Raw genomic sequence first — 27,908 nt, forward strand, 5'->3', positions numbered from 1 at the left:
ATGGACAATGATGAACTTCTTGAGCCTGAGACAAAAGGTGAAAAGGCATCCCATTTCTCACCACTCAGGCCCTTCCAGCTACCTCAGTGTAATGCCCAGTGACCACATGGACCTTAAAGCCCCCTTCCCTCCTTTCCTGGGACCCTCTAGAATTGGGTGATGCATTACATTGACTTGGCTCAGGGCTTGCCAAATAGAGAGTGAGAGAGTTGGATGCAATGCTGTGCTGGAATTGGCTCATACCAGCTCTGGCTGATTTTAATTTTCATTCTGTGAGTTGATCAATGTCATGCTGGCAGTTGGAAATTAGCCATGTTTGGAATATTTGCACCACTTGAATTGGCTAACACTACAAATCAGGATTGTTTTTTCCTGGAGAGCCAGTTAAACATTACCAACATTCCACTGGTTGGATGGAATCCTAAAATTACTGATCTGATGAGGATATTAAGGCATCATTTTTTGATGGCTATGTTTGATGGCTAAGCTGATGTATGTCTTCTGTCAGACCACTGTTACTCCCACCCCTTATCACACAGACTTTGTCTTAGAGGCTGGAAAATAAATGTTGGAGCTTGGGTCTATGGACAAAAGCTGAGAAAGACACAGACCTATGTGGACTCATTAGTAACCCCACTATCAGAATCTGGGTGGTCAGAACTTGGGACCCCTGGCACCAATCCTCAGCCCACCCAAAGAGGAGTTTGGTTAAATTCAGACAGGCCACCTGGTGGTGCAGCATGGCCTCCCCAAACCATTGCATCCTGCCGATGTGGGATGACTAGTTCTAGACATTTGTGTGTAACTTTCAGGAGTCCAGGGCTGGTTCCAGAACAATATCCCAATGGCAGAAAAATCATATCTAGCAAGTGCATGGGACTGATGTGAAAGAAGCCCAGGACACATATATTTAATAAATTTCAACCCTAGGGAGATTTTGCAAGCCCTTCCTTCCTTCTGCATAGTCATAAGTTTGGATTGGAAGGAAGAGAAGCTAGGTCAAACTCTTGGGAATCAAGTTATCCCTTGCTCCCTGGGACTGCTCCTGTTCCACTTATATTGTGTTTGACCCAAGTCACCTGCCCTGCTCCTTGCCCTCCCCAGCATCATCCATGCCTGCCATTGAGGATGCTTCAGCATCACACACATCCTTTTCCTGAAAGAGTAAAGCAAACCCTGAACCCCACCCAAACCAATAGAAAGGAAAAGAAGGAGCAAAGATCCAACATCCAAGGCAGGCTTAACACAGGGGATGGGGCAGGAGCAAGTCTCCAGAGAACACAAGGCAGGTTTAGCCCAAGATGATTCAGGTGGGAGGCAGCTCTGCGTCAGGGAAGGAGGGCTTATAGAGCGGAGTCCCTCCTGGCAGGGTTGACGCTCACTGCAGTTCCTTGGCACCTTGAGCCACGTGCAGTTGGGGGACAAAGGCTACAGCCAGGACCCAGGTCACAGACAGAATCACGAAACAGAGGCATAGGGCAGCCAGTGGTGGGCTCCACCTGAAAGGCTGGCAGGTTTCCTCTCCAGAATCAAGGAGATGAGTTTTTCTTCCAGATGACAGTGACACTGTATCAGCCCCGCAGAGCAGTGACGAAACACTCTACTGTGAGGCTGAAGACTCTGCAGCTGTCGAGAAAGAGAAACCAGCTCGGGAGAGCTCAGAAACAGACCTTGAGATCGAAGGTGAGCGTTGGCCTTTGGAGGGTGGAGGGTCGCTTGCTTCCTTCCTCAGAGGCTGGAGAGACCTGGTTTCCCCAGATGGCCGTGGCTCTGTCCGGCGGGACATGCCTTGGAGGGAATGCAGCAGAACCGCCTGAGCTCAATTTTATGCCACACCCTTCTCCAGTCTGGCCCAGTGGCAGCAGCTGCTGCTGCCCCATGCTCGTGATCGGCCTGGTGAGCAGAGGGATCGCACTGGCTTGTTGAAAGCAGGACCAAGAGATGAACGGGGATTTCTGGTGTTCTGAATGTTTCCACATGTGGCATCTTATGTCACTTTTGCAATCATCCCAGGAGGTAGACATTCCCTGTCTTTCACAGAGGAGGAAACTGAGGTTTAGGAAGATTGTGAGTTGTCCAAGGCCACCAAGAGCTCGCCGGTGTCCGTTTATCCCGTGTTCGCCCCACCTTGTCAATCTGTCTTCCATATTCCATATTCCAGGAGCCCCTGGAGTGGTTGTGGCCCATCTTGCATCCTGGTAACTTTCCTCTACTCACATTAGAGTTCTTATTTCCCCTATTTGAGAGCCCCATATTTTCTGTCAATGAATCCAAGCATGCCTGGGTGTGGGGAGTGGGTGCTGGCTGGGCTGGAGAAAAGACTCCTTTATTGCAAACAACATCTCCACCCTTTCCTCCCTCCTAGTTTCCTCAAGGCCATGATGGCCCCGCTTGATGGGTTAGCCTCATACTTCCCTGGGCTGAGGCAACCCAGGGACCCTTTCTCTCCTGTGTTCAGGCACTGGGTGGTGGGCCATGATCAGAGGCAGCAGAGATGGAGGGCAGGTTATTCTGCCAAATTCAGCTGTGTCACTCGGCCTACAACTGCACACTCAGCACAGACCTCCTGCCTGTCACCTCCCGGCGATCCTCTTGTTCCTTTTCTAGCTCCTTTTCTGCTTCAAGGTTGCCGCTGTTGTTGCTTTCAACACCGGATTTTACCAGGTAGAAGGGGTGGCAGATAGAAACACGGGATGGTTTGTCCCAGACTCTTGCTTCTATCTGGAGATAATTGGTTTCCCCAGTCGGCCATGGCTCTGCTTGGCGGGATGTGCTGTGGAGGGAATGCAGCAGAGATGCCTGTGCTCAATTTTATGCTAAATATTCTGCATTACCCAGGATAGCCCCTCACAACAGAGAACTACCCAACTCAACTGTCCAGTTTGCCGAGGGCGAAAAGACCTGATCTACAACCATCCTGAGGAGCAGGCCGGTTTGTTGCTGTGCCTGCAAAGTCAGCTTCCTTGCAAAGATGTCCTTCACCAACAAAGCTCTCATTGTCCGCCTTAGAAATGTTTGGGGTGGGTTGGCCAAAGGCCCGGGGATCTGAAGGAAAAACAGATGCTGGCTTAGACCCCGGCTGCTCATGGGAAGCCCTGCGTCAACGGAGTTTGCTTAATAAGGACGCGGCTGTGGGGCATCCAGAATCGAGGGAGGGCCACCCCCCAGTGAGCACGAGCCAGGCTGGTCTAAAGCCCAAAGAACGAAGGCCCCTAAGAGGCTGGAACGGAGGGGTAAAGCCGCCATTCTGTTTGCCGGTTTAAGCACTGATCAGCTGTGTGTCTGTCATTAGTAAAGCAGGGGTGGACAGTTCTTTTTGTGAGGAAAGTGACATGCAAATCTCTGAAAGAAGCAAACCCACTCAAATACAAGTGTGTTTGTTTCCGACTGATTTGGGGGTCTCTCCATCTTGTACTGATTTGCCACCTTCGGAAGCCCACTCTGTCCCACTTGGGCTTTTTCTAGTTGGTACTTCTCTACATCTTTCATAAAACTTTGATTATGGCTCACATTTTAACAGTGGGAGTGAAACAGAAACTACAGTGGAGGCTCCCTCCCTCAAGCATCACAAACCCCAGCTTTTTGTCTGGTTGGCCCTTCAGGGCTGTCTGGATGTGGGCAAGGGTGTGATCGCACCTCCCTGTGGCCAGTCACTGGATGCAGCCAACCTGGGAAGGTGGGGGTGGGCACACTGTACCTCTTCAGTAGCTTGGGGCCAAAAACCAGGGGCCTTCTCTCTTACCCAAAGGGAGACATCCATATGAGGCTTTCTGGAGTTAGGGTCTCCCATCACTGGCTGATTTTCCAGTTGAAGCTGGAGCATAGGGACAGACCCTCAGGCAGAGGGGACACCAGTCAGGATCGAATGTGGTCTGGGTTAGCAGGGAGATAAGGCAACGGTAGAAGAGAAACTCCACTTCATCCACCTGCATCTTTTTCTGCAGATACTAATAAACTTTTCACCACCGGACAAAGGGAGCTGTACCTAGAGGCCTGCAAACTGGTGGGCGTTGTGCCCGTCTCCTACTTCCTCCGGAACATGGAGGAGTCCTACGTGAACCTCAGTCACCACGGGCTGGGCCCCAACGGCACGAAGGCTATTGCTATAGCCTTGGTGGTGAGCATGCCAGCAGGGGCACGTGAAGCCTGGCAGAGGTGGGGGCTTGACAGGGTTCTGGGTCCAAGAGTCAGAGAGCCCCTCCATGGGACCCTGAATTGCAACCTCTACGCCCACCTTGCCCTAGGCTCTGCTTGACTGCTGGCTGATTTACCCAACTGGCATGGACACCCCGTTAGTTCTTGGGAAGGAGGCTCCTAGAGACCCGAATCTTGAAAATCTGTTCTCTTTCCTATTCAGGATGCAAAAGCACCAGCCTGTGGGCCCTGGAAAAGTGACTGATCTGGGCTTGGACCCAAATGCTCATGCGAGAACACAGTACAAAATGTCAACCACCTGGGTCTCAATTCCAAAGTTCACCTTTGCCATAAATGAGTTCACTACTGAGACATTCCATTTGATGCCTGCCCTTTGCAATATTATATGCAGTTCTTCAAGATCTCACTGTAGAGTGGATCATGTTTTCCCACAGGAATAATGTTCTCTCTTTTTGGCATGAGCGAACAAGGACTTGACCTTGAACTCACCATAACTTTCTATAGTTATAATTCATTGTATACAAAACTGACTCTCATCACAGGAAAACACAAAATTTAACGAGTGTATGTCAGCACAACACTGTTCACTTAGGACAGTAAAGAAAAAGCTCGATTTTATTTTTTAAAGCACTCACTTTTGGAACTCTAACTGCATTTGCACTGAGCACATACGCATTAAGAAATTACATGACGTGAGACTGGGCTGCTCTCTAGGGAGGGAGAGGAAAGGGAGGGAAGAGCAGAGAAAGAACAAAGCCATCTTGAAATTCATGGAGCGTTGAAAGACTGATTAATGAACTGTTAGAGATGTGCCATTGCCTCATAGCTCCATGGAAAAAAATGGATAATAATGAAATCCTCTCAGGACTCGGGCCACTTGTCTCTGAGTAACAGCAGTTTCTGGTTAGGGGGAGTTTTTCTTCTCCGATTCTCTGTAGCACTCATTTGACAATTAATCATTGTGACATTCTTGTGGACTGAACTCTTCTTTATCTTGGGTACTGTTTAGCTTCTCACATGTTGTGTTTCCCTAACTTAGAGGAAGGACACCCTGTAGGAGGGATCATTTCCAGACTTTGCGTCTGTTCCTCCTCCACCTACCTCCACGCCCTTGGACTTGGTGAGCTGTGGGCCCTTGGAGTGCGGACGTTCTCTGCTCATCCTTTTATCCCCAGCAGTTAGCGTAGAGGGTGACAAGTAGATACTTGCCTTTGTGAAATGAATTTGGATGGATGTGGTGATCGGGCCACCCGCTGCTCCTCACTCTGTTCTGGTCCCCAGGATGACTCTGGAAGTAGCCCTTCCATCCCTGTTTTCTGCTAAATGACGCCTAGCCTGGGAGCCCCCTGAGCCATCTCATTTGCTTTTGACCATGACTGAATTTTGCCACCCAGATTGCTGAGGCCAGAAGACAATTCATGGAGGCCCTGGGGGACCATGCTGCATCATAGTAGCTCACACTATCACAATTTCGCCTTGTCTGGAGCGAGAGTCCCTACCACTTGCTACTTCTTTCACTGCTTTGAAAATGCTCAAACCCAAAGATGCATCTGTTCTCTGTGCCTTTCTGCACAGGGAATGAAGCGGGGAAGGAAAGGACAAAAGTTCTGGGTAGAGCTAACCCCAGTCCCTCATGCTGCAATGCCAGTCATTTCCACCTGTCTTGCTTCTTGTGGAAATGCAGACTAGCCTGCATATAGACATTTATTTAACATTTACGTTCAGCTCCTTCTTAACAGCCTTGAGGCAGCATCCTGGCTATAAGAGGGAACCAGGTAAGCCTTAAGCCTAAACTAGAAGAAAGGCCTCTGAGGGAAACAGGCATCGTAAATGCTTTATGCTTAAATATCCTTATTAAATGTATCACGTTCTCCTCAGTCTTGGAGTAGTTTCACAGTCCTCTCTCCTCGAGGCTAAATAATTAAAATCTACTCAGCTCAACCTTGTGCCTCATCCTTTTCAGGGCTTTATTTTTAGTTCCTCTTCTAAATCCCCCTCGAAACCCTTTTAGGGGAGGTGCCCAGAATAAGCACATCGTCCTAGCAAAACTCACTGGGATAGCTCATCCCCTGTGCTAGTCTCCTGTTCCTATCCACTCTTCCAGAATTGCTAGCCTGCATCTCTGTACCCTCTGACATGACGAGGACGTTCAGGAGAGGTCGTGGGTTCTGGGCAAGGGCAGGGAACTGACTGGGTCACCAACCACCTCTGTCTTTCTCCCCCTCCCCTGGTGGTGGCTGAAGTCCAACACGACTGTTCTCACGCTGGAGCTGGCAGACAATTCTATCATGGAGGAGGGCATCCTGAGCCTGGTGGAGATGCTACAAGAGAACTACTACCTCCAGGAGATGGTACTGTGCCCTGCTCTGCCGGTTCCTTCCACCACGCCTGGGGTCTCAGAACTCACTCGAGACAAACCAGAGACCCCTGCCAGAGCCCAGACCAGCCTTCAGGCTTTCTGCAATCAATCCGGGGGCTCCTCTCCCCTAGAGGTGGCATCTCAGAGGAGAGCCACACATGAGAGCCTAGCCAGGGACACTGTGTTCCCTGTGGCTGTAGGAAACCCTAAGAAACCATTTTTGTCTGGACCTCATAAGCCCCTAACTGAAATTACTTCTTTAGTGTTGCCTTAAAGTTAACTTTCTTAAAGAAAATAAAGACACGAAATAATTTCATAAAACACAACGTGCCTGGAGACAGATAATGGTGATGGCTGCCCAACAGTGGGAGTGTACTTAAGACTACTAAACCGTACACTTAAAAAGGGTTCGGATGGTAAATGTGTTATGTCTATTTTACTACAATTTTAAAATTTGAAAAAAAGAAGAGCAAAGACAATGAAGATAATAATGGCTAGTTTATAGAAAGTCCCTCCCACTAGCCTGAAAGGACAATGTCCATTTGTATCCCTCCTTCCGGGCAGTGATGCAGGCTTTGTGAACCGATGAAGGGAATTACAATGATTGCTTACTCTAAACTCATTTTTCAATTGCTTTGTGCCAAATCCTGCAAATAAAACTGTCTTGGATTTTCAAAAAAAAAAAAAAAATGCTTATCCAAAATACCAGGGCTAAACTGGGGTGGAATGGAGAGAAAACTGAGACTAGCCCGAGGGCCTCACCGTGAGGCCTTAGGAAAGCTAGCGTTCCTGTCTTCTTTTCCCCTTTGTACCACCCTAACCACTCCCGTCCTTTCCTCCCAGCCCTGTTCTCCCCACCCCACCCCACCCCACCCCCTCAGTGCCAGCCTCAAATAAGAACCCCCATCATTTATTTGTTAAAGAGGGTCCTTTGGTGGGGTTTTTTCATAATACATAAATGTTCTCTTGCCTTTTAGAATATTTCTGACAATAATCTTGGTTTGGAGGGGGCCAGAATCCTCTCAGAGTTTCTCCAGAATGACACCTCTTCCATCTTTAGTCTTCAGCTCTCAGGTGAGCCCTTGGAGGAGGAGATAGAGGTCATTGGGAATGAAAGAGAGAAAAGGGTCAGAGCGGAGAAACAGGGTCTAATTGAACCATACCAGGTCCTGCTGATTTCAGAGACCAGAACACTGCGTCAACACCCAGCTAGACTCTTCCAGCCATCCTCGCCCCCTCTCCACTGCCACACTGACTTCCCAGCTGCCCTGGACAAGCAACTTCTGATTCCCTTTGCAACAGTCCTACCTCTGCTTGAAATTCTCCATCCCAAATACCTGCATGGCTCACTCTCCCCCTTCATTCACGTCTCTGCTCATGGGTCATCTCCTTAGGGGGACTTCTCTGACCTATCAAAGCAGCACCTCTCCATCACCACAATTCCCCATCCTGTTTCCCTTCCTGGTTTTTCTTAACAGCACTTACTACCTGACCCCCTATTGTATGACTAATTTTCAGTTTATTATGTCTCTCTCAGAAAAAAAAGCTCACTTGAGAATTCTAGTACCCAGAGCCCTGCCCTCACTCAGGTTTGTGGTTTGAATTTATACTATCTGCAGGGTCCTTGAACCTCTATGGCAAGAAGTGAACATAAAAAGTAGTCCCATGCTGATAATACCTTGGGACATGCAATAGAAACAAATATAAACTTCTTTGGAGGAACTCCAAGCTGTTTGGGATTCCCACAGATAAAGCTCCATTAAAGATGGGCTCACAATCCAAAATTGCAAAACAAGGAAACAAAACACCATGAGAGTTGTTAGCCTCGAGTGGCAGCATGGGGCCCTCAAGAACTTCAGGAAATAGAATTATCCTATATAAACTATAAATTAAGTGACCATAAAATTTATATTCCAAACTTTACAGAAGCACTCTTAACTGAAACTTTTAGTAAACAGATAACTTGCACCCAACTATAAACCAATTTTGATATGAGTAAGAACATAAAAATAAAACATACAAGAACAAATCACTATTTTTAATAGACCTCCCCAAAATAGAACTTCTAGAAATAGAAAATATATAATCATTGAAATTAAAAACTCAATGGATAAATTCAACAGCAAATTCGATACAGTGAATAAAATTAGTGATCTGGAAAATAGATAAGAGGATATTTTATCTCTCTTTGCAGTATAGAAAGATAAAGATATAAAGAATATAAAAGATAAAAGGAATACAAAAGAATGAATAGACTCAGTATAACTGATAGATGTTCCAGAAGAAGAGAATGGGTGAACAACAATATTTGAATAAATATCAGCTGACATGTTTCCTAACAGATAAATCCTCAGACACAGGAATCCTAGTAAGTCCTAAGTATGGTAAGTAAAAAGAAATCCACACCTGAATCTATCATAGTAAAAGCACCTAAGATAAAAAGATCTTAGAAGTATCCAGAGAGAAAATACAGAACTAGAGTTTATGTCTTTTTAATATAAATGTTATTACATGTTAGATATTATTCTCCAATTTCTCTTTTTTCCCTGTAAGTACATCTTGAATTTCCTTCTATGGCAGGGCCAATAGATTTATCTAGTGCTTTTGAACTCCTGGGTAGTATTTCATGGTGTAGATATAGCATAAATTGTTTAATATCCCGCAATTTGAAGGGGAATGCATTTAGGTCATTTCCAGTTTCGCAATCCTTCAAGTAATTTTTAAAGAATTTTCATATCCATGCATCTTTTGAGTGCATGTTGTAGTATTTCTAGATAGGCACCCAGGAGCAGAATTACCCAATATAAAGATATTTTTATGAAGTTAAAAATAAATTTCCAAATTTCTTTTAAGAAGGTTACCAGGTCAAGGTTCCACGAGTGGAATACCTGTTTCCCCTGTATCTTCACCAGAAGGGTTATTAGCAAGTTGTTTGTGAACCAGATGGTCAAGCATGTTGAAGTTATAGTACTTGGGTTCAAATCCCAGCTTTGGCTCTGTGCCAAGTTATTAAGCCCTTCTGTGTTTCACTTTTCTTATTTATAAACTATGGACAACTACATTACCTACCTCAGACAGTTATTGTGACAATTAAGTTAATTAAAGCCTGAAACACCTAGAACACTACCCAAGACACAAGTATTCAATAAGTGTTCACCACTATTATTATCTTTATTACATTCCCACATAACTATTGAAATAGAACATCTTTTCAGATGCTTGTTTTTGTTTAAATTTCTTCTTCTAAGAAATGGTCAATTGTTACATGAGATTGTTTGCACTACTGAGTATTAGGCTCTCTTTGTATAATACAGACACTCATACTTGCATGTTACACGTAGCTTTCTTTATGGTGTTTTCTTATATGGAATTTGCATATTTACATTGTCAAGTTCATCAATCTTTTTCTTTTACGGATTTGATTTTTGTAGTCCTACTTAAAAACTTGTTTCCTACTTCAGATTATAAAAATATTTTCTTTTTTTTTTCAAATATTTTTGTAATTTTGTTTTTTTACATGTATATTGTCAGTATATCTGGAACTTACTGTTGTTCATGGTATTAGGTATGAATCAAATATTCTATTTCCAAAAGTCATAGCCAGGTGCCCAAGCATCATTAATTGAATAATCTATCCTTTACTGACCAATTTGAACGTCATCTTACCATATATTAAATTCCCATATAAATATTGGTCCCTTTCTAGACTCTCTATCCGGTTTCATTAATCTGTCTATTTCTATGTGAACACTATACTATTTTAATATGTGTCTAGAATATTAAAATTATAATATCCTATATGTTAGAATATAATTAGTTGTTATTTATAAAATATATCAAGTATATAATATTTAATATATTAGTTATATAATTATATGATATGCTATAATATGTTTTGTATTTGAGCGGACAAAGTCTGACCTCTTTTTTAAAATAATCGTGGCTATGCTTCTACAGTTTCTCCTCTGGTTGAATTTTAGAATCATTTTGTCAAGTTCCATTTTAAAAAATTGGGATTTTGGTTGGAGTTATATTTACTATTCTAGATTAATTTAGGAGAGAATTGACATATTTAAAATATTAAATATCTTCACTTAAGAACTGGTTTCTTCAGGCCATTTTTATGTTCTTCAATACATTTTTATAGTTTTAGTTTATTACAAGTCTTGCATATTTCATATTAATTTTACATCTAACTCTTTAGTCACTTTATTCCTATGAGAATAGAATGTTTTTTCTATTACATTTTCTAATTACTTATTACTGTTATATTTGAGAGCTATTAATTTTTGTACCTTGATCCTATTACCTAGTCACTTTACTGAATTATCTTATTCTAACATTTTGCTAATTTTCTTGAATTATTTAGGTAGGTGTTCATGTCTGCAAATAATGGAAGTTTTTGTCTCTTCTTTCCAGTATTTATAGCTCCTAGAGTTTTTTTTTTTTTTTTTGGTTGTATTAGCTAAGACCTCTAATATAATATTAATTCAGAAAGCTCTATAAAAATACACATTTCCCAGCCCTATCCCAAGCTGCTGAATCAGAATCTTTAGGGAAAGGGCTCTAAGACTCTGTATTTTATCAAACTTCCTAAATGATTCTCTTAGAGCTACTGCACTGTTGGTAACCACTGTTAGAGACATAACAATCTGAATAACTGATTACCTAATTTTATACATTGATTAGATTATCATCTCATTGGAACTAGAAACAAAGAAGTATTTGTGTTTCAGTGGATTCATTCATTTATTCATTCACTCAGTAAAGATTTATTGAGCACCTGTTATGTGCCAAAAACTATTTAGGTGCTAGAGACACAGAGGTGATCAAGAGTTCAAAGGAGAAATTTGGGGAAAAGAGCCTGTGCCATTCATTCCCCAGAAATCACTGAGGTTTTTGATTGCTTAGGAGGGCCGGGGCTAGGAGAAGATAAGGGAAATACCTCAGCCACAAAGCTTAAGGGGCAACACGAAACTCAATAACCACACAGATAACATCATAATGCAATATTTTAAAAAGCCAAAATTAATGCAAAAACAATTCCATGATGAAAAAATTTAACACTTTAAATAAAAAACAGGATCTAACAGGGACAGATTGGGGTGAGGTGACTAAGACCTGGCCATGCAAGTACAGGGTCAGAACATGCCTTCATTTAAAATTTTTAAATCTGGTTCATCATAGATATTTTTGCATTGATTTTGATTTTAAAATATTTTATTGAGATAGTCATCATGGTTACTGAGTTTTTCGGCACCTCTTAGGTATTGCATGCACAGCAAGTGTGCCTCATTCGTCCCTCTAGTCCCAACCCCGCTGCTTAGACTTGGATTAGCATTTTTATAATGTTACAGACTGTAGGCACTGGGCTAGGGGTTGATGCAGCCAGTGGATGCACAGGGTATGGTGTACTGACTCCTGGAACTCCCTGGACAGTCACGGCAGAGAGAGAGGGGAAGGAACATTAAAGAGATGGTAATTAGTGCCCTTTTTTCTCCCGGTGTTCTTCTGTGCCCATACATTGGCTTTAAATATGTGCCACCTTTTCTATGTCTGATTGTTCCAAAGGCAAGAGACTGGCAGGGCCAGGAGGGGAAGGGAGCCTTAGTCTGGAGACCGTTGCTAATGCCCGCCTTCATTCACTACAGGAAACAACTTCAAGGAAGAATCCGCAGAGCTGTTCTGCCAAGCCCTGTCGGTAAGAAGCAAGGGCTGGGAGCAGCCAGCACTGTGAGAGATGTCCCTGGGAGCTGGGTGGCTCTGGGCATAAGGAAGTGAGGCCACTTGCTTACTTTAGGGAGCTGGTGAGCGTTGGGACTCTGCTGATCCTATCAAAAACTGAAGCAACTGGTAAGACTGGTTGGACGGTGCTAAATTCTCCCAGCAGTCATCAACCGTTCAACAGAAAATGAACAAGAAATTGTCCTCAGTCTAAGACCACTAGCCTACTTAATGTTTGGTGTATGGGAGCCATCAAACTGTCCTGAGATAAGTGAGGTATTTGCAGTCACATAGAAGACAAAAGTGACCTCTTTCTCCACTGTTCCTTTCATAGGCTAATTACAGAATTAAGACGCTGGATCTCAGTCACAACCAATTCTCTGACAAGACAGGAGAGTACCTGGGACAGATGCTGGGTGAGTCTGTCAGAGGGAGGGAGGGGACCAGCACAGGAAAGGAACTTGGGGTATGATTGCTGGTCAGAGCTGCATCTCCTATTTTTTGTTGTTACTGAAAGTTCTGATTAGAAAAGTGATGTAAACCACACTTGAAATACTTTTTAAATGGAGCGAACACCTGAATGTGGGAAGTAAAACTTTAAAATGATTAGAAGAACATGTAGAGAAATAGCTTGCTGACTTCAGTGGATTATTAAACATGGACAGTGGGCAGAAATTGTAACAAAAACAATTCATATACTTGACAACAATAAGTTTAAAACATGTATGGGATAAAAGACATTATGGGGCAATGATGAAGGCAAGCAACAGATAGGGAGGAGATGTGTGCAGCATTTGTATAGTATAAAAGATGACTGTTCAGAATATTGAGAAAAGATCGTATTGATCAATTAAGCAGTGATAGATACTCCCACTAAAACGATCCAAATATATGGACGGTGACAAAAGGAAGTCACATGCCCAAACTCTTTAGTAATTAGAAAAATGCAAAATAAAACAACAAAAAGCTCTTATAGGCATGTAGATGTATTTAAACCACGTGTCAAGATGAGACCATCCAGGCAAGGAGTGCAGATAGAATTGAGTAAGTGGCCATCACACTGACCCCTGGGTCACTCCAACATTTTAAGGGGTCGCAGTGGAGGCGGAGAAGCTGGAGAGGGAGTGGTGAGTCAAATAGGAGGGAAAGTGTGTTATCAAGGAGCCATGTGAGGGAGTATTTCAAGAAGAGGGAAGTGGTAAGCTAGGTCCAGTACTGCTTAGAGGTCAGATAAGATGAAGATAGAAAAGTGACTTAGCAATGTGGAAATAATTGGTGGCCTTGACAGGTGCTGTGTTCATAAAGTGGGTGAGTATGGAAACCCAACTGGAATGAGTTGAGTTGAAAATGGGATGCAAAGAAGTGGAAATGGCCACATTAGCCACTCCAGAAGCTCCACTGAGTCAAGGCTGGAACAGAAAGACAGGTGGCTTAGAGTCCAGGAGGGTTTTTAAGGATGGAAAAGGCTGACAGAAAGAAAAGAAGAAGAAATTGATGATGCAGAAGGAGGAGATAATTAGAGGAGCCAAGTCCCTGAAAAGGCTGGAGGCAATGGCATCCAGAACAGAAACGGAGGGGACACCTCCAAGAGCAGGAGGGACAGATCCATCACTGAAAGAGGGAGGAGGCCAAGCGTGGTGTGGGGGCAGGTGGGTTGGCAGAGTGCATGCTGGGAGGGTGAAGCTCCCCTGCCTCACTGCTGCCATTTTCTCAGTGAAGTAGATTCTGTCTTCAGCAGAGAGTCAGGTGCAGGCCGACAGACTCAAAGGGAGGAAATAAGTATAAAACAGCTTTTAGGAAGGGAGCAGCAAAGTGTAAAAGAATTGTTGGGCAGTTTGAATCTCCATTTGAAAACTAATTTTCAAACATTTTAAAGCTCAATTTTAAAACAAATTTAAAATGAGACAGACTACCTTCTGTGTGATATGGTTACCATCATAGTATATTTGCAACTTTTAAAAATGTGTATTATACGGGGGAGGATGTAGCTCAGTAGTAGAGGGCATGCCTAGCATGCACAAGGTCCTGGGTTCAACCCCCAGCACCTCCTATTAAATAAATAAACCAAATTACCTCCTCCCCCTACAAAAAAAAATCTGTATTATTATTAAATCTACCAAGTATCAAATGATTACTCTAGGACAGACATCACGCTAGGCTTTTCACATCCATCCTCACAAAAACCCTTGTACAGGTTAACATGTCCCTTTGACAGATAAGAAAATATAAATAATCTGCCCAGGGTCACACAGCTAGTAAGTGTTGAGAACAGAATTAAAAATAAAATTAAAATTTTGTGGCCATTTAAGAGATGAAGGCATGCAGTATAATTTAAGTGAGGGGCTTGGCAGAGAAGAGGGAAGAGAAGTAAGAAAAGAATGAAGGAGGCAGGGAGGGAGGGAGAATGAAGGCAGGAGAAAAGTTTGTCCTCAAAATAATAGAAGGTGTTGTGCCCTTTACTGGAAGTCTATCCTGGTGGTTGACGCAAGAGAGACATCAGTACAGAGTGCTCTGTCCACAGAAAGTAAAATAGAATAAGACATTTTTTCTGGGCCTGAGGGTTGGAGGCGATTCCTCCCACTCAGTTAAGAGGGCTTTAGTCTCTCCTTCCGACGGTGTCAGTGTCCTCAGCACATGCCCCCTCCCCAGATAAAAATGACAACAATAATGCGTCTAAATAGGATGCCTTCCCAACCCTGTGTAGCATGTAAGCAAAAGCAGCTTTAAGTTTAAAAAGAGGTACAATTTCTGTGCAAACTCGACTTCTAGACAAGCCTGAGGCCTCCCCACTTCCACCTAATTGTGTCCCTGGATGGAAATTCTGGGGCCACCATTGTTCCCATAGGTCTCCATGGGAAAGACATCGTGTGATACAACACGCCAAGCCCCTCACAGTCACCCTATATAAATACAACCCCTGTTTCCTGTGCTATCTCCATCTTCTTCAATGGTTGTGTAATTTTCCACCAGATGGATATTTATGTGCTCCACCCTCCCCCTGTGAGTCTCAAACCTTACTTTTATAGGTGATGCCATGGTAAATGTCTACAAGCACAAAGCTCTTCCCATATCCTGTACTGTCTCCTTAGAAAGGGTCGCAGAGGGTGATATTGCTTTGTGATAAACATATTTCAGTAGGAAAGTATCTGGGACCAGATAGTATTTGCAGAATAGACTATACTGTTTGCTGGCCACCTGCAATACATGAGTATTTTACTACATCGTTGCCAGCATTGGGAATCCTTTTGTGATTTTATGTTTAAATGAGTAACTGACAAATTATTACCTCGGTGTTTTGCTCTGCATGAGGATGGAGCGATCCTTACCCCCAGTGTTGTGGGTGTCTGCCAGCTCTGAGAGTAGGTTCTCTGGGGTGTGGGGGATGCTGAGATGACTCCCTCCCTCCCTCAGCCTTCAACATAGGGCTCCAGTCACTGGATCTGAGCTGGAATCACCTCCACAGCCGGGGAGCGGTGGCCTTGTGCAGTGGCCTCCGGGTAAGGCACGCTGGGAGTGATGTGTTTAGCGGGGCGAGGACGGCCAGGACCTCCCGTCTGCCACCTTGAACCTCTTCCCTGTAGTCACCGTGGATGAGGGCAGACTGAGCTCTCATCAAGTGATCGTCACATTGTTAGTCTACCTCCCACAACTCCTGGATGCACATTATTATTTAGTCTAGATCCTACCTGGGTAAATTCACCCTGCTGGGGCCTAGTTGGCATCTCCGGGGGTCCTTCAAGAGGGCAGTTTAACTAGAGGTTAGGAAAGGACCTGAGCCCAAAGGGAATGAGCCTCAAGAGTACTTGAGATTCTGAGCCCAGCTGGGAGGGATCTGGAAAGATCTGGCGGATCGCTCTCCCGGGGACCACTGAGCACCCAGTCTGGATGCCAGCAGGGGGTAAAAATTGGGGCCCCTTGGCTGGATGGGTTGCAGGCAAGCTTGGTGCCAGTGCTGTCCTCCCCTCTCCCTGCAGGTTAACACGGCCCTGAAGAAACTGAATCTCTCTATGAACAGCTTTGGGAACGAGGGGGCTTCGGCCCTAGGGGAGGTCCTCAGACTCAACAACTGCCTGGCCCACCTGGACGTCAGCAGCAACAACATCAGCAACGAAGGGCTCTCCAAGATCAGCAGAGGGCTGGAGGCGAATGAGAGCCTCAGAGTTCTGAGGGTGAGGTCACTACCTGAGCTGGGCACGGGACGCCTGGTGTGTGTGTGTGTGCGTGTGCGTGCGCGTGTGTGTGTGATGTCTGTGCATCCATGTGTGTGTTCATGCATCCGTGTGTGTATATCTGTGTGTGTCTGTGCATCCATATGTGTGTGTGCTCCCACGTTTGAGCAGGCATGTGTGTGTCTGTGTGTGTTGTGGTTGGGGCAGCAGGACGATGGGGCTGAGTGTTGCTGCAGGGAAAATCTACCTTGTGCTTCACATGTGTGGAAATCCTTGGCCATCTTCCTGATATAAACCCAGTGTCACCCTCTGCTCTCACCAGGTGCGTGGTCTTCCTTCCTCCCATCTGGATCTCCTCCAGATTCTTTCCACACTGCAGTGGCCAGAGTGTGCGTTTTGAGCATAAATCTGCCTTCCATCCCCACCCCAATCTGCTCTCCTCCCGCTTAAACCTCCCACAGCTGCCATTGCTCAAATCCAGTTCTCTCACCCCGTGTACTTCTCCAGCCTCGGTTTACCACCTGCTCTCCTTTGCGCTCCGGCCACGGCCTCAGGGTCTTCTTTCATCCCCTTTCCCACCAAAGCTTTGCCCAAGCTGCTTCCTCCCCCGCTGTCCCCTCCACAGGCCTCAGAGCACAGCTGGAGCAGCGATTCCTCAGGGACCTGCCGGGACCTGTAGACCCTGTCCCCCTTCACCCAGAACTCACCTGAGTCTTTCCTTACACTCTCATTTGGGTGACTTTGACTATCTGTCACCATCGGTGCGAAAGCTCCATGAGAACAAAGACATGTTTGGTTTTGCCCGTTATTATTATACTCCTGGTACCCAGAGAGTCCTGGGTGTGTAGTAGATGCCCAATGAATATTTATTAAGTGGATGAATGAATACCTATTTCATTTTAAATTAATCTGCTTATAGAAGCTAATTTATAACATAGAAGCTCTTGGGAAGTTGGGAAACACATGAAAGATGAGGACTTCTGTTAACAAGTCCCCTTTCTGGGGCTCCTAACACAAGCCAGGTCCCGTTTCAAGCGATTTGCCTCCTAACTGCCCAATCTTACAAAGCAGGCTCCGTTAACCCCACTTGTCAGATGAGAAAACTGAGGCTGCATGACTTGTTAGGCCATGCAGCTAGCAAGGAGCAGGGGGAGATCAGCTCTACCTGGCTTTCTACTGCAGCTCCAGCTCCCACAAGATGTGGGGGTGACCCTGAGGGGACCACAGACACAGGGGTGTTGGAAGAAGAATGGGAGGTAAGAACTCCCAGTGACAATGAGCTGGCTTTCAAGAGGACAGCCACCTGAGAGCTGCTGAAGTTGACAAGAGAGAGTCAGATTCCAACCAGGGGAGGGAGGGTGGTGACAGCAGACCAGACCAGGCGCCATCTGATGGGGGAGCAGAGAGTCCGGCCTGGCTGGAGGTGCACCAGGTGTAACTCAGAGAAGAGGGACTGACCCAACCTGCAAAGGGTTCAGCCTCAGTGTCCAATGAAGCGAAGGAAAGTTCAGAGAATCTATATCTTAAAAAGCCTAACAACCTGCCTCAGCAAAATGGCATCAGGGATTGTCTCTGGTTAGCGGGATATAGGAGATTTTAACATTTTCCCCTACCTCTTTTTAAATTTTTCTGCATTTACCACATATTTTATCTTCATCTTAATATATTTTAGCTTTTAAAAACGTTTTAAAGATGAAAGGAAAAAAGCTTAAAATGTAACTCTTAGTTGGACCAGAGGTGGAAGACTTAATCAATTTGCCACTGGAATTATCTCTTGTTCACAGCCAGCCCCACCCAGCCCTCCTTTCCCTGACCTTGGAAAAATAAGGAATTCTCTCCAGAAATGAGTCAAACAAGAGTCTAGTTGCTAAGCCCTTTGAGGGCAGGGCTCCAGGCTGATTTTTCTCACTGGAGTATGTCAGAGTCTGGGAAATGCCAGAAACATAGTAGATATTCAATAAAGGTTCGGCCTGCCTCGTCAGGAAACCACCAGCGGACAGCCTTCAGCAGTAGCAACTCACATTCACTGGCTGCTTACTATGTGCCGTGTTCTGTCTCTTTTATTGGAGGTACTGGGGATTGAACCCAGGACCTCATGCATGCTAAGCATGCGCTCTAGCACTGAGCTATTTCCCATCCTTTGCCATGCTCTCTTTTGAATGCTTTGCTTGAAGTCATTTATTGATTCCGCAGAGCAGCCCTCAGCAATAGGTACTTGGTGGTCAGGGAATTAACTCAAGGCCAGAAAGCTGGTAAGCAGAGCCCCTGGGCTGCGTGCTCCCTGCTGTTTGCCTCTACACCACGTCTCAGTGGCTCCCAGCGCCGTTGGGATAATGCCCTGAGTACTTAGCTAAGCCCACAGGGTCCTGTGTGATCCCACCCATCACAGCCTGTGGCCTTGCTCTCTCTGCATCTGCTCATGAAACGTTTCCTTTTGCTCAAACACCTCTGCACCTTTGCACTCACCCACCCAGGTCGTCTTTGGTGCATCTTATTCCCTCCTCTGGTCCTGCCCACCTTCTGCATACCTAACTAATCCCCATTAGTCCTGCAAGGCTTAGCTCAAGTGTCCCCTCCACCATATGGGATGCCCCTTTCCCCTTGCTCCTCCAGTACCAGTGGGTACCTCTGTCACTGCCATCATCGCCCTCTGATGTCATTTGCTTGTTTGTCTATGTCCCCGTCTAGAGTGTAAGCTGAGGGCAGAGATCTTGTCATGTCTGCCTGTGCATCCCTCAGTGCTTAACCCAGTGACTGGCACGTGGCAGGCCCAATAGATGTTGTTTTGGATGGATGGATGCATGGATGAGCAGTGAGATGGACAAGTGGATGGATGACTGGACAAACAGACAGACAGGGAGATAGGTGCTTACAGAGAATTGTGGGAGGAAGACAGAGACTGTGATTTGGTGGGAAGAAATGCAAGCGGTGCTCTGAGCCAGCCTCTCCTGTCCCCATCTCTGCCTCCTCCTGTCTCGCCCCTCCTTCCACAGCTTTTCCTGAACCCTATAAGTATGGATGGGGCTGTTTTACTGATCCTGTCCATCAAGAGGAACCCCAAATCCAAGATGGAAGACATTGACATTTCCGTAAGTGATCAAATGGTAGTCACTCACACCAGGTGGCAAGCCAGTTACCACGGCCACTGTGTCTTGGGTGCCAATATCTCTAGTCCTCAGGGCCCTAACACAAATGCTCCATGAAAAGATCAATCCTTTTGGAATAGAGCTCTGCCACCTCCAGGGGTCCTTTTTGTAGGAGTAGCCATTCGGTCAATAACATCACAGTGTGAAATGATTTACCAGATTCTGGGAACCCAGGACCTGCGCCCCTGGAGAGGGCCTGAGGGCAGAGAGGAGGAGCACCAGAAACAAAGGCAGGGGGTCCCCAGAGCAGAGTTGTCTACTGTCAGCTTTGCCAGTGGATGGCTTTGAATCTTAGAATGCTTCCAGAACCACAGGATTTTTAGAATCAGAGTATTAAAACACGTACACACTTGTGTTTCCATGTCCTGACTCAGCCTACTCTACCCAGAGTAGCATTTGAGGGTAAAACAAAAAACTGTGATGGAGGAGGGAAGCCTGAGACGATGACTTCACTCTGCCAGGTGCTCTTGCCTGAATCATCCCAGAGCTGGTGCTCACAGTATCCTCTGCTCATCTACTATTCTATACTCTTTTTTTAAACTCCAAAGCAATTTTATAGATGCCAGCTCATTCGATCCTACTCTGGGAGGTAGGTAGAGTGTATTTGTGACCTAGGACCACCAAAGCAAAGTACACAAAGCAGGGGGCTCAAATGATAGAAATGTATTGTATCACAGTTCTGGAAGCGAGAAGTCCAAGGCCAAGGTATTGGTAGGGGTGGTTCCTCCAGAGGACTGTGAGGAAGAATGTGTTCCATGCTCCTCTCCCCACTTCTGGTAGTTTGCTGGCAATCTTTGCTGTTCAGTCTTTTGCTCTGCTTATAGACACATCACCCTAATTTCTGCCTTCAGCCTCAGATGGCATTCTCCCTGTGTGCATGTCTATCTCTGTGTCCATATGTTCCCTTTTTATAAGACCACCATTCATATCCGATTAGGGTGAATATCTTTGTTTTAACTTGATCATCAGCAAAGACCCTGTTTCCCAGTCGTCACAATCACAGGTACTGGGGGGTTAGGACTTCAGCATCTTTTGGGGGGGATACAATTCAACCCATAACAAGTACTTTTCCTCATTTTCCCATTTTCCCATTTTACATGTAAGGAGACTGAAACAGAGAGGTTAGGTTACTTGCCCAGGACCACAAAGCAAGTGAGAAACACAGCAAGGAGTAGACCCAGGGCTTCTTCCTTCTACTGTAGAGTTCTGTAAAGGTACAGTGTTAAAGTCCTTTTACATTTGTTTAATGCCACACAGATACAATGTTTGGTTAAGATTTTAATACCTTACAGTTCCATCAGTGATGATATTTTGAATTTGATACCCAAGCTTCTTGGAATTTAGTAAGTAAAATGTGGGCTTATATTTGCCACAGATTATAAAACATTGTAACAACATACCTGCTTTTCTTTTCACTGTGTTCCCTCACCCCTTCCTCCTTGCCCTAGTCTCCTTCTTGTGTTCGTGGGTCTTCCCCTCCGAGCCCCTCTCCCCACCCTCATCCTGTAGCCCTGACCTGCACCCCACGATGCTGCCTTTGCCCCCACCCCGCCCTGCCTCTGAGTCTCAGCCACATGTCCAGATTTTGTTAGCATTCAGTTTTCCCACACCTGTAGTGCAGGTTGGAAGGTATGAACCCCAGCACCGCCTTGGGGTGTCTGAGGGGATGTTAGCAATGGTGCTGTTTAGCCGCAAGACGTCATAGAAAGCCCTGAGCTGGGCTCACCCTGCCACTCAACCAGCCTACCAGAGCAAATAGGTCTGAATTGGCGTTTTCCTTCCCTCTTGTTAACGATGCCACCAGAACTCTAAGTGGTGTTGGAATCCCTCCCTTGTAGATGCTTCTAGAACTTTCTCTAGAATATCTACAAAGGAGAGGGAGGAAGTCTTCAGCCCTTAAGCATGAGTTCAATGCTTTGAAAAGGCAAAATGTTCTCAGAACCCCATCTGAGGAAGGAAGCAGGTCGATCACACTGATGAAGGCCAGGTTTGATCAAATGCAATTACACAGGACACGTGTTCTCCTGCAGCCTCTGCACCAGCTCTGAGGGCACTTCCACGAAGGGAGGGGTTTCCCAGTGCGTTTTGAGCTGTGACAGGTTTGCTGGAATGAGGGATGCTCTGCCCAGGCCCCTGCTCTGAAGACCAGCACTGGTGCAGAAACAGGTTTTCAGGCCTTTGTCTGGGGACCATTCTCACAACCCCACAGCAGTGTCCCATCTGTCACACCCAGACACCTATGCTTGACCTCCAAGAGCAGAGCTGAGCTGACAGTATGTGACAGGCCACCAGCGCCCAACTAGAACATCCAGTCAAAGTCACATGGGAAACTTACAAGTCAAACCACAAGCTCTAAAAAAGATGAACCATCCCAGTCTAGATGCAGCCAGCAGAACAAACTAGAAAAGACAGCACAAAGACTTTGTTGGGGGAGGAGCTGCTGGTCTGGGAGGTGGCACCATGGCAGTGCCCTCCCCCCGACAGGTCCCCTCTCTCTCTGCTTCAGAACGTGCTGGTGTCTGAGCAGTTCGTGAAAATATTGGATGGAGTGTGCGCCATCCACCCCCAGCTGGACGTGACATACAAGGCAGTGCAAGGCCTCTCCACCAAGAAAACCCTCTTCACTTGGACGAGTCCCTTGAAACTGATCCAGGTGAGCCCTGCTTTCCTCTCGGAGCCCCCAGAGACCCCTGCAGAAAGCTGACCTTTGGCTCAGCTTCCCAGAGTCTCCCCTCCCCTGAGGGCGTCTGCACAAGCCTCTCTGACAAGGAATGTCTCAGATGTAGAATGTTCCCTGCATCTGCCGGATCCCTCAGCAGTGCTTTCTGACTGCCAGATGAAGCAGAAGGGGCTTGGAACAGGATGGTTTCTACCATCCAGGCTCCTCCACTTGCTGCTGTTTGACCAAAGTGCCCTGTGCCTCAGTCTCTTCATCCGTAAAATGGGCATAATAATAGTACCCACCCCAACAGGGCTGCTGTGAAGATTAAAGTGTATAATATACATGACGGGCTCAGAACAATGCCTGGCATATAAAAGGACACAGTTAATGCAGGCTCTTTCTGATAGCTGGTAAGGATGCCAAGATGTCCTGAACTTATGCTGGCTTCAGCTAAAGAGGAACCCTCAAGTCTTCTATTCCAGTGGTCGTCTGACTCTGGCTCGAGTCTCAGATTATGTCTGGCTGTCACAGGAGGCAGATGTAACAGTGGAAATAAAAATTCAGAGGATATTAGAGCTGGAAGAGGAGTGTTGGAGCTCCCCTGGTCTGATGGCCTCGCAGAGCAGCGACCAGCCCAGGCCTGGTGTTTCCACCGCCGCCGGCTCTCACTCCAGTGAGCAGGTGACAGGCATGCTGCAGGGCGCAGATGGGTTAGACCTGGGGCAGCAGGGATAGTTCCCTGCAAATGCAGGTTCTGCTGGGTATGTGCCCCCAGGCTGCTTCCTGCCCCTGGTTGTTCTGCTCTGTGCCTTCATTTCCAGAACTAAATAGAAGAGCTCTTGCATGAAAGTTATCATTGTATGAAAAGTTCTAGAAGGCAAAGCGGCATCAAATATCTTACCAGTAAGATGACATCAGGTGGAAACAAGGGGAAACCTGTTTTGCAAGAAGAGCAGGAATGGAGTTATCTGATGCAAAGTGAGGGCCTCGCCCCCTTGTTTTAAAACAGTAGAGGAGAGGAATCCCAGAGGAGAGACCCAGCCATACTACAATGTAAACCAGAGTCCTTCCTCTCTGGCACCCAACAATCTGCTTGGGAAGATGGCACAGATGCAGTAATTTCTAATAGAAAGTGTCAGATGAGAAATAATAAACAAGTGACAAAGGTAGCAAATGCAATCCAAAATAGAGGTCACGGCAGGACTGGGCACAGAAAAGGATGCTTCCTGGCAGAATTGGGGTTGGGCAAGGGCCCTGAAGAGCAGAAAGGATTCAGGTGAGCGGTTCTGGGAAGAGGATTCCCACTGGCCAAGAAGCAGAGTGGGGGTCACATGCTGTGCATTTGGGGGATGGGAACCGAACCTCGTGGCTCCCATCTCACAGGGACACCTGGGAGTTAAGGCTGCAGGGGGAGGCTGGGGATGGAAGTGGCAGTCCTCAGGTTTTAAGCTGAGAGTGGGGTTTGATTCCACAGGGAGTAGGGAGCCAGTGAGTGTTGCTGAGCAGGGGGTATGGGGTGAATCCAGCAGGACAGAGGGATGATTTTTCTGGCAACAGGTGGGGAAATGAACTGACAGAGGTAAATATGAGAGTGGGGAAAACCAATGAGAACACGATTGTAGTATTCTCCATACAGAAGGATAACTTGGCTGAGAATGACAATGGAGGTGGAGGGGCAGACGTAGGAGATACCTTTACGGAGCATCTCCAGTGAGTGTGTGTGTGTGTGTGTGTGTGTGTGTGTGTGTGTGTGTGTGTGCGCGCGCGCGCGCGCGCGTGCGCGCGCGCGCTGGGAGAAGGGAGGTCTGTGGGGAAAGGAGAGAGCCAACGACAACCAGTAGTCTTTAAGCCCTGTAGACTGAAAGAGAGATGGTAACATTGCCAGTAGTAGGGAACTCCAGTGGGGAAAGGGGCCACCCCTCGCCCTGCCCCCCTCTCTGGCCTCATCACTCCTGTTCTCCCCCTTCATCTGCCACATTTCCGTCTGCTGGATCTCTCCCCGTTCCTTTTTGCATCAGTTCTCTCTTACCTTTAACTCTAGATCCCTTCACCTGGAACAGCCTTCCTCCTGCCCTCTGTGTCTCACTCACTCCTCCTACTGTCTAGGTCTGCCCTCAGGAGTCACTTTTTCTTCGGGCAGCCCTTCCCACATTCCCTGGTCAGGAGTAAGTGCCCTTAGCATGTGCTCCCGCAGCCCTTTGCCTCAGCCTCTCGCCGCAGGACCCTGAACTACTCCAGGGCGGGAGCTACTTTGAGGCTTATCAGTAGCACCTACTGAAGTAACGGGCCTTTGTCTGAGTCAAGGTTCTTAGTTGCTGACCACAGAATCTACTCTACCTCGGTTGAGCCAGGAGGGATATATCACTGGAGATAGACCACAGAAACATTAGGAGGCTGAAGAAACAGACTCTAGGTTTAGATTCCAGAAATAGCTCCCCAAACACCCCAGTTGGGTTGCCAGGATGGCTGCTGCTTCTGCCTCTAATGGGAATCACCCACTGAATCAAGAAGTCACCCCCACAGCTGCCGGCGGCCTGCTCTCTCCAAATCAGATGGGCCACATGCATGCCTCACCCACGGGCTTGACGAAACCCATCCCATTGCAACCCCAGCTTTGGTTGGGAAATGCTGATTTTTAGTTTTCAGGCCTCTGCATTACAGAGAGGTGCGGTATGAAGGAACGGGACTGGGTGTCGAGGGCTCAGCCACGCTCTCGGCCACAGCCCTCAGTGGCAGTTTGCAGAATTCAGCTGATTGAGGTTCACTCTGGATGTGCTGCTTTGCGGTACACATCGGGTGTCAGCATGGACTTGGGAGCAGCTGTTAAGGAGGCAGCACTGGAAATGTAGGTTTGCGATTCACCCGGGAGTGAGGGGTGGGGTAGGCAGTGCACAGCAGAGAGGGAAATGGGGGGACAGAAGAGCAGGGGCCAGGCACTGACCCCTGAGGAGGTCCTCTGTGAGCAGGGGTGTCCACAGAAACATCTATCGATACAGCTGGGCCTTGCCCGTGGCCATGTGAGAGTGAGAGGAGAAGAGAAACAGAAAGATACTGAAAAGGGACCCAAAAGATTATTTAATAATATTGGAAAGGAGTTCAGAATATATGAATACAGTGCATTTTATAAAACAGTGCGTACAGGAGAAAGATCGCTAGAGAGACAGGTAGATGGAAAAACACACAAGGTGTTACCTCTGGGTGGTGGGACTGGATTCATGGGTTGGGGTTATTTTTCATTTTCTCCTTTCTACTAATTTAAAACTACCTTACAATGTGAGTAGGTAAAATTTTTGAGACAAAAACAATCAAATATTATTTTTAAAATATTGAAACACAGTGCATCTCCATATAAGAATGTGTGTAAAACAGGGGCAATTCTATGAATTCTGGGAGACTCTCCTGCTGGTCATGCTGCATCGCTGTGTTTTGGTCTTTTGGTCTCTGAGCTAACAGCATCCCACCCATACCCACAGAGCACTGTCTCTGCTTGTCTTAGTGGAGGCAGCTTCAAAGCCAAACGCTACATTGCAACACGATCCATGCGGTGGGAGTGTCTACTCCAGTCCTCCAAGGAGCGAATGGAGGGAGGGCAGGGAGGGTCTGCTCAGTGCGGGTGGGGGCAAACACATAGGAACCATCCTGGCGTGAGGTTCTGCCGAGACTCTGCACAGAGTCTGCACAGAGTGCTCACAGATGGAGACCGTGTTCCAGCTCCTGAGTCTGCCTCCTCACACGCACCCCCCATCTCCCCCTAGCCTGGGAGGTCTGGGAGCTCGCTGCCCTTTGTCAGGATGAGGCGGTGGGGGTTGTTACAGATGTTACAAGGCCGCCTATTTGCTCCTGGTGTCTCCTGCTTCTCTCAGAGCTACGCAGACCAACACAAAATCTCCATCCTGGACTTCTTCAGGAGTCTGAACCCTAGTGGAGAGACGATGATGTCTGTGGGCGCCTTCCGGAAAGCTATGATACAGGTGCACTGGTTCCCAGGCTGCAGGCACTGCGTGTGCATGTGTGTGTGTGTGAGAGAGAGAGACAGACAGACAGACACAAAGCCTGAGCACTTCCTAGAGCTCCCTGGGGCAGGCTGTGGGAAGCCGCACCTCCTTTATCTAGACCCCAGAGGACACCTAGGACCTCCCCCAATCGCCTGTTGAAGCCATTCTCTGCACTGCATGGCTGGATGCCACTGGGGACCTGAGGTGCTGTCTAAAGACACGCACTCTTCACCTTCTAGGTCTTTCTCCCCAGTGCATTTGGCTGCTGGGCAGATCTGAAAAGGGAGCAGGAGAAGAGACCACATCCCAAAGCCCCAGCACTTCACCTTTGGCCCCATCATCTCGCCTGAGATCTCACACTCCCCCCCAATATGATGGAGGTGCTGAGGGCCCCCCTGAAATGCAAACGTGGAAAGATCCATCACCAGAGCAGCCCGAGGAAGGACTGGGCCCTGCAAGAATAGGACCTTGTGGGGGCCCAGGTTGGGGGTTAAGACCCTCAGCAGGGCACATGGTGAAGAGGACCGGTCAGGACTCAGTGGCAGGAAGGAAAGGATGAACTTCCTATGCTGCAGAGGAGCATTCTTATCCACCCCCGGGGTGCCCACTCCACCTGGCTCCCCATCCCCTCCACCCCTGCTGCTGCCCAGAAACAGGACATGCTCTGGAGTCTCGGCAATGACCCGTGGGCGGGGGGCTTCTTCCTGCCCTACATATTGTGGGTTCAGTTTCCTCTGAGCCCTCGGTTGCCAGCCGTGGTACCTAGGGGAGTGAGGTGTTAGGTAGTGTGTGTGTGTGTGTGTGTGTGTGTGTGTGTGTGTGTTTGTGGTGCGTGCACAGACATGCGCACATGCATGTGCAGTGGGGGAGGCCTGAAGGCAGGGGAACAGAGCTCCATTGACCTCTCATGTTCTATCCACCTCTTCAGCAAAACAAGGTCCCCATAAACCGGTACCAAGTCAGGGAGCTGATAAAGACGCTGGGTGAGAAGACAGGCATGGTGGACTTCAGGTCAGTCCCCACCCTGCGGCCTGTCCCCATCTGGGCTACCCCTCTGCCCCAGGTAGGCCCCCAGTTCTCTCCAAGTCACTCTCCCTGGGTTGACCTGAGCCCCCAGGCACAACCTGGGGAAGACTGGAAGTGACACCGGGACCAAGCGGTTGGAGGCGTGAGGGGTGGTGGGGGTGTGAGCAGGTACCATGGAGGCCCAAACAGGAAGCATCATGGGGGGGGGGGGTTGCACAGACAGACAAGAAGACAGAGGATGGCAAGTCCCAAGTCCGAAGTGTGAGCCAACATGGTGCCCTGGGGAACCACAGGCCATTCAGCTCTGCGGGAGCTTATGTGGTCAGGCAGGTTGTGACTTAGGCTGAATTCCTTGAAGGGATCTGAAAGGGCCATGATAATGGTAATAACAGTAACCAACGTCCATGAGCCCTTACCACGTGCCAAGTACTCCACCAGCCACCAAACAGGTGCCTGAATTCTCACGGCCGCCAACAGCTAAAATATTATCAGCCCCATGCTGTGAATGATGAAACAGAGCTTCCAGGAGGAAAGCACAGAGCTAAGTTCCCCCAGCCAGAAAGGGGCAGCCGTGGCCTGTGAAACCCAGATCTGTGGTTCCGGAACTCACTCCACCATGCTCGACCTCCTCACCAAGGCCGCAGGGCCCCGCCGACCTGCGGGTTATCCCAT

At 47.2% G+C, this 27,908-nt stretch overlaps 1 protein-coding gene across 1 annotated transcript; it reads left to right on the top strand.

Moving 5' to 3' along the window:
- On the top strand, positions 1-27,578 carry LRRC74A (leucine rich repeat containing 74A). Its single transcript, XM_064486373.1, has 14 exons — positions 1-37; positions 1,555-1,683; positions 3,945-4,117; positions 6,399-6,506; positions 7,492-7,588; positions 12,166-12,215; positions 12,573-12,654; positions 15,650-15,735; positions 16,213-16,407; positions 19,401-19,496; positions 22,060-22,206; positions 26,079-26,186; positions 27,139-27,273; positions 27,456-27,578. The coding sequence occupies exons 1-14, from the start codon at positions 1-3 to the stop codon at positions 27,576-27,578; spliced, it is 1,566 nt and encodes a 521-aa protein (XP_064342443.1).
- The last annotated feature ends 330 nt before the right edge of the window (positions 27,579-27,908 follow it).

This window comes from Camelus dromedarius, chromosome 5 (assembly GCF_036321535.1).
Source record: "Camelus dromedarius isolate mCamDro1 chromosome 5, mCamDro1.pat, whole genome shotgun sequence".
NCBI classification, from domain to species: Eukaryota; Metazoa; Chordata; class Mammalia; order Artiodactyla; family Camelidae; genus Camelus; species Camelus dromedarius.